Source organism: Glycine soja, chromosome 12, assembly GCF_004193775.1.
Source record: "Glycine soja cultivar W05 chromosome 12, ASM419377v2, whole genome shotgun sequence".
Lineage (NCBI taxonomy): Eukaryota > Viridiplantae > Streptophyta > Magnoliopsida > Fabales > Fabaceae > Glycine > Glycine soja.
Window position 1 is genome coordinate 16805185 of NC_041013.1, and position 7237 is coordinate 16812421.

Genomic DNA, 7237 nt, shown 5'->3' on the forward strand with positions numbered 1-7237 from the left:
CACCCCCCCCCCCCCCCCCGCAATTTGTTACTATTTCCTACTATCTGTTATGAACATTTGGTTTATCATTGCTCGTTGGGAAACGACCTAGGATCACTTCCTAGTTACTACATTTTAATGTTTATTTGATTCGGGTACGGCCTCAATCAATCAGCGATTGAAGAAAGCTTTTAATGGAAGCTAGGAGAATGAAAGTGCACCAAAACCATTAGCTGGAAATGAAGTTTATGATCGAGTAAAGGACATCATAACTATCTTTGGGAAGACCCAAAAGAAGTCATCATTTGAGACGAACATATGGAAGAAAAGGTCAATATTCTTTTATCTTCCATACTGGTCTGATCTACATATGCATCATTGTCTAGATGTAATGCATGTCAAGAAAAATGTTTGTCATAGATGGTCTCAAATGTTGTCAAGACCTGGTTGACATGGGAATATGAGAGTAGTTGCATCCGATATCACAAGGTCGACGAATATATCTATCCCCAACATTTCACACAATGTCTATAATAGAGAAGAGGAATTTTTGTCAACGTATGTGGAGTCTAAAAGTCCTACAAGGATACTTTTCAAATATCAAGATCCTTGTATCCCTCAATGATCTTAAGTTGGTTGGCTTGAATAACTGATGTTATATAATAAGAATTACACAAAAAAAGTATCTATGTTCGTATCAGCGTTGACAGTTAACATCGGTTTTTGTAGAAAACCGATGTTGACTTCCAAACAAAAACCGATGTTAACATTGTTAGTTAACTTCCAAACAAAAACCGATGTTGTTATTAGGAATTTTTTTTAATACACTGTCTGTTTTTTAATAAACACAAAAATTAACCTGCAAATTTGAAACCAGACCACATAGCACAACATATATCATTTGCATTCTGTTTTGAAACAGTTTTTAGCAGAAAAATTTCATGACAAATTTATTAATAACTACGAATAAAGAATATTCAATGTTAAAAGGAAACATTAATTGTAAAAAATGTAAAGCAAGCTAGTAAACTAATTAAGTAAACTAAAATTACAAAGTTGCCTAACATCCTAAGTTTCATTTCTAACTTTGAGATAATACTTTGCCCACAGGATGCAAAGCGCCTTAATATCTCTGATTCCAATGGTCTAACATCATTAAAATACTGCATGATAAAATAAAACATAAGTTAATAATATAATACCAATCATAACAAAATCAATTTTTTTTAAATAAACAATTACCATTTCCCAATTATTCTTGAAACTTCCTAAGATTATAGTTGACATCCAGTGCATCACGTAATAGCCACACTCAGTGCTTCCTTTTTGTCTATTACACTAAATACATAATGAAATTTAGATATTCAACATTAACTACAAATTAGTGTACACAGACATAAAATATATATAAGTAGAAACATTGTTTAAATCACTTACTTTAACAATAATCCACCTAGCACCAACCTTGGATTTAGGTTGTGGAGTATCGTCAAGTCCTTTCAAAGCACTGTTGAATACAAACATGGATGCTTATTGTACAATTAAAATATTGATGTTCCTAACTAATGCTAATGCAAATGTATTGAAAAACAACACTGACCTGTTAATTATTCCTTTCAGGTAGTTGTCTGGCCTATTATGCAAGGAACAAAACCAGACGATAAGATTTTCCTTAGGCAAAATGACGACCATTTGCCAATGTGCACTGTAGTGGAGACCAATATAGGTTATTGTAGTATTATACATTATTTAAATTCATTTGTTCAGTTTAACTTACCCATTCAGGTAGACTCCTAGGTAGACATCCCGTTTTGAATTCTGCATCCAGTTCTTCATGTAACTTTCTGATTCAAATTGTGATTGCCCAGATCTCTGGACGGACTGTGGGTCGAGGAATCCATACACATCGGAATTCCCCGCTCTCACACTTGTCTCAGTCATATGCTTATTATTGTTAAGACAAAGTAAATTCTGTATGAATTTAAAATAATAACTTAGGTAATTAACAATAATCTAAATTGACTTACAGAAGCCACAACTAAATAATAGAGATGCTGAGACATTGACCACCGTGTGCTATTTCAAATAGATCTTCATGCTTTATGTATAAGGGGAAGTCTTCATTAAACACCCCGGACACGGTAGCATCCCACATAACCTGCAATGACTTCAAAAAAAGTTGTGGGATGGTCAATGTCATCAGATATAGGGGATCATCAACCTCATGATCCGGCCTATCTGCAGATTTTGCTGGTCCCACAGCTTCCTGTTTATCCAACATAGTTAATTAACATAATTTAATTACAGTTAACAATTCAATTGAAAAAAGAACCATTTAATGACACTAAAATACCTGTTCTGATAAACGCTTGACGAGATGTGTCGGGCAAGCAAGGAAGGTGTTAAGTTCCTGCTCCACTAACTTAACCTCTTCAGTGGGTACAAGAATGGGAGCATCTGCATCTTTAACCTCCTCAACACCGACCTTCACTTGATCATGCAACAAAGGGATGTTGTGAACGGTTGTCGATCCCTCATAAACTTTTCCTAGGGCAACTAGGCGGGGAGGATTTTCTTTGATGTATAACCCGCATTTGTCTGAGTCACCCGTGTCTGGATCATTCCCTGAGGGATCAACACAACTCTCCTTTGTGCTGACACGAGCAGCTGAAGGACCAACCTCAGGCTCCGAAGGCAGTGTAAGTTCCTGTGATTGCATTTGTGATTGAAACTGGGACTACATCTGGCTGAAGGATAACATCAGCTGTCGAGTAACTTTTTCTGTGATCGACTCCTCCAGCTGGTCCCTTATTTGTTGAGTCAGCTGCTCTAGGTCTTCGGGAGCCATGGAGGAAGAAGTGCGGGAGGTCCTTGGAGCCAGTTCAAAGTATTGCTTGATCGTCACACTAGCTCCAACAGCACGCACACGACTGGGGTATTCTGGTTGCCCAATGACAGTAGTCAATACATCCTGACGACCATGGGTGACAAAGGAATCCTATGACGCTTTCTCCTCCAACGAATCCTGTAAAGAACATATTTGTTGGTTTACTCAATGACATAATAAACATAAATAATTAAAATTATTAATTGAACATGACTTACAATCTTGTCAGCAATTTGCTTTGCTGCCTCAGACGTCATCTGGCCAGTTTTCTTTATGTGGGCCATATTCTATTTGACGTATCGTCTGATGAGAGAAGGAGGATCAATCACAGTGTCAGTGCTTTCAGATTGAACAACTTCCTCCAATTATTTCTTTGTCTTCTCATTCATCAGCTTCTTTTCTAAATATTCATAACCCCCACGAGACAACACGTGGGGGGCAGTGTTTTGAAAACACTGTCATTTGTGCCTTTTTTCACACATCCTGCAAAAATTGAACATTAATGAAACTCATGATTACAATGTATTATAATAAGTGAATTTAAAGTTGAAAACACTGAAAATAACAAAGTACATTCCTCTCACAAAGGGTCTCTACGGCTCTGACAAAATTGGACCCATTTCTCCTTGCTAATGCCGTATTTTTCGCATATAGTGTCATCGACACTGTCCTGGTCGACTGCAAGTGTCCATTTTGATGTCAAATCAAACTTAAACTGTCTCCACCGCTCCCCCACAGTTTGAAGTATTTTCTTTTTTTTCCTAACGTCAGATGCTTCCGGGATATCAAATTTAGCCTGACAAACAAAAAATTAGGTTTTATTGTTAGTAAATTAAAAATTTTGGCTAATAAACAATATGCAACATGAACACTAAAATACCTGAATATCCTCCCATATCAAATCCTTCTGAGTAGCGGGGACTTGCTTCCAATTCTCGTATGTGACATCGACCTTATCACGAGCGAAAATCCCCAAATATGTTCTTAATTTCTTTTTGTAGGGATCATCGGCCTTCCCGGTCGCAGAATCGACGTGGACCACCAGTCTCTCTACCCCTGCTGGTCTAGTCGCCAATGATCTTAGCCGTGTGGCTTTTCTTGTCTGCTTCAACGTAGACGGTGACTGTGATGCTTCATCAATAGGAGGAGGAGGAGGAGGAGGAAGAGGAGAGCTGGATGGAGTAACCATCTGCCTGTAAAGAAAAAAACATTAGTTAATTAACATTATAAAAAAACTGAATTAGTTATGTAAATGAATGGACTGAAAATCGACGACATAATAAGAAAATTACATTAGAGGATGTTAATTAATTCTCCTTCATCATGATCATTATGATTAACATGAACGTCATCAGCTTCTTCTTTTCCTACGATGTTAGGTGGCATTTGTGTGGACAAAGGACTAACATAAGTATCAATGTATGAATCATCATCTTCAACATTAACACCAATTGTTTTCCCGTGTAGAACCACTGACCACCTTTGATCACAAGGGTCTTGAACATAAAATACCTGTTTAGCTTGTTCTCTCATGATGAAAGGGTCATTCTGGTAAGCTAGTTTCTTTAGATCTACCAACGTAAATCCTACATCATCGGTCCACACACCGTTGTTGCTGTCAACCCATTTATATTTGAAAACACAAACGGTAAATTTGACATAGTTAAGCTCCCAAATTTCATCAATGAACCCAAAGTAAGGGATGGAAGCTACACAGGGATTGTCATCATGTACACTGGCGAAGTGTTGAGATTCAGCCCTTAGGGTACCCCACTGTTTTGCATTGTACTTTTCTCGTCTTGTGCTTTTGTATAAAAGGAATACTTGTTTATATCGTATCTGATGTAAGCTCCATTGGAGCTTGTAGGCCTAGGATCTTCTTCATCAATGGATTCCTTTGCTTCTTGGAAGATAAATGGCAGCAGAATGGAGAAGGAAGAGAGAGAGGAGACGCCACTTCAAGGAGAAGATGAGTCTAGAAGAAGCTCACCACCATAGAAGGCCATGGATAAGAGCTTGGAGGAAGAAGGAGAAGAATGAAGGAAGAGGGAGAGAAGAGCACGAAATTTTGTGCTCTAAATGAACTTTGAAATCTGAAGTTTAATATTCAAATGTTCAAAGCTGAAAAAAAAATGCACACACATGGCCTCTATTTATAGCCTAAGTGTCATACAAAATTGAAGGGAAATTCAAATTTCACTTGAATTTGAAATTGAATTTGTGGAGCCAAACTTTGTAGCCAAAATTTCACTAATTATGATTAGTGAATTTTAGTTATGGTTCAGCCCACTAATCCAAGATCAATTCCAAGATTCTCCACTAAGTGTGCTTAGGTGTCATGAGGCATGAAAAGCATGAAGGACATGCACAAAGTGTGACTATATGATGTGGCAATGGGGTGTAGTAAGCAAATGCTCACCTCCCCCTCTAAAATTTAATTGGATTGGGATTCTACCAATTCAATTAAATTTATTTCCAACCACACACATCAAATATCCACTTAGTGCATGTGAAATTACAAAACTACCCCTAATACAAAAACTAGTCTAGGTGCCCTAATACAAGGGCTGAAAAATCCTATATTTCTAGGGTACCCTACCTACATTATGGAGCCCTAAATACAAGGCCCAAAAATAATGAAACCTTAATCTAATATTTACAAAGATAAGTGGCTCGTACTTAGCCCATGGGCCCGAAATCTACCCTAAGGCTCATAAGAACCCTAGGGCCTTCTCTTGCATCTCTGGCCCAATCTACTTGGAGTTTTTCTATCCAATGCCCTTGCGGGGTAGGATTGCATCAGTATCCTTGCCAAGTTATAACATTTCTTTTAGGCCCATCTGCTAGCTTTCTTAACGTTTCAGAAGCATTATCATCAGCAAAGATTGTATCTTTAAACCAATCAAGGAAAGTCTTGTTATGCTTATTCAATACCCTGTTCTTCGACATTTTTGGAGTACTTTCTTTCACTAGACCTTTATGCTGAAGTATGTATGACAAAACTTCATTACTGTTATTCAACACATACAAGTGAGCTTGTAACAAATCTTCTACACTTGGAGTGATAACATGCAATCCTCTTGAACCCTTACTACCCACTCTGTCATCATGCTAAGACTGTGGAAGCTCAATAGGTTTAGCCTTTTCAATGTACTCTGAACAAAATTCAATGGCTTATTCTGCAATGTACCTTTCTACAATAGATGCTTCCGGACGATGTAGATTCTTCGTATACCCTTTTAAGATCTTCATGTATCACTCCACCGGGTATATCCACCGCAAAAAATAGGACCACAACATTTGATTTCTCTGACCATATGAACAATTAAGTGAACCATGATGTCAAAGAAAGCAGGAGGAAAATACATCTCCAACTAACACAGTATAATACCAGCCTCGTTTTCCAGCTCATCTAACTTCACAGGATCAAGGACTTTGCTACATATGGCATTGAAGAAAAAGCACATGCGAGTTATGGCTAAACCTGACTTTGTTAGGCAAAATGTCTCATATGGCCATGGCTAACAATTGTTGCATCAAGACGTGACAATTGTGAGACTTTAACCCTACCAACTTAAGACCCTTCAACTGCACAAGGCTCTTAATATTTGAAGAGTATCCTTGTGGGACTTTGACCCGGCGCAAACACTGACAAAAACTTATCTTCTCCTTTTTGGACAAAGTATGATAAGCTAGAGGCAAGTATATTTTTTTTACCATCAGAACTTGGATGCAAACCATCAGACTCTTGATGAGTATTCAAACCATCTTTTGTCTTGTCTTGAATGTTAAGGAGCGTCCTAATGACACTATCACATACATTTTTCTCCACATGCATAACATTAATACAATGTCTAATATCTAGATCAGATCAGTACGGAAGATCAAAGAAAATCGACCTCTTCTTCCATATGCAAGTCTTACTTTTTTTCTTCTTTTGGGTCTTTCCAAATATAGTATTCAGGTGTTGAACCCACTGGAAGACCTGCTCACCAGTCGACGGTATCGGTGCAGTTTCGTGCTCTTGACTTCCATTAAATGCTTTTTCCAATCGCCTATAAGGGTGATGAGGTTTTAGAAAACATCAATGCCTAGTGTAGACTGTTTTTCTACAATGTTTCAATTGTATGTAGCTTATGTCTTCTTCACAGATGGGGCATGCAGGATGACCCTTAACAATGTAACTGCTCAAATTCCCATATGCTGGAAAGTCATTAATGGTACTAAAAAGAATTGCACACATTTGAAAAGTCTCATTCCGAAACCCATCAAACACTAAAACCCCCTTGTCCCACAACTTTGTCAGGTCTTCAATCAATGGACTTAGATAAACATCAATGTCATTTCCTGGCTGTCTTGGGCCCGATATCA

The 7237-nt window shown here is 37.8% G+C and overlaps 1 protein-coding gene across 1 annotated transcript; it reads right to left on the bottom strand.

The window, feature by feature from the left end:
* Nucleotides 1-833: 833 nt before the first annotated feature.
* Nucleotides 834-1920, bottom strand: LOC114378824. The gene is made up of 6 exons (XM_028337429.1): nt 1757-1920; nt 1580-1684; nt 1417-1486; nt 1222-1317; nt 1079-1142; nt 834-838 (listed from the first exon to the last, which is right to left on the bottom strand). Exons 1-6 carry the CDS (start codon nt 1918-1920, stop codon nt 834-836), a joined length of 504 nt encoding a protein of 167 aa, XP_028193230.1.
* Nucleotides 1921-7237: the final 5317 nt, after the last annotated feature.

Coding starts and splice junctions, on each gene's coding strand:
- LOC114378824 (XM_028337429.1), bottom strand. CDS start 1,920: ATGACTGAGACAAGTGTGAGAGCGGGGAATTCCGATGTGTATGGATTC. Junction 1,685..1,756: donor CTAGGAGTCTACCTGAATGG/GTAAGTTAAACT, acceptor TCTCCACTACAG/TGCACATTGGCAAATGGTCG. Junction 1,487..1,579: donor CTGAAAGGAATAATTAACAG/GTCAGTGTTGTT, acceptor TGTATTCAACAG/TGCTTTGAAAGGACTTGACG.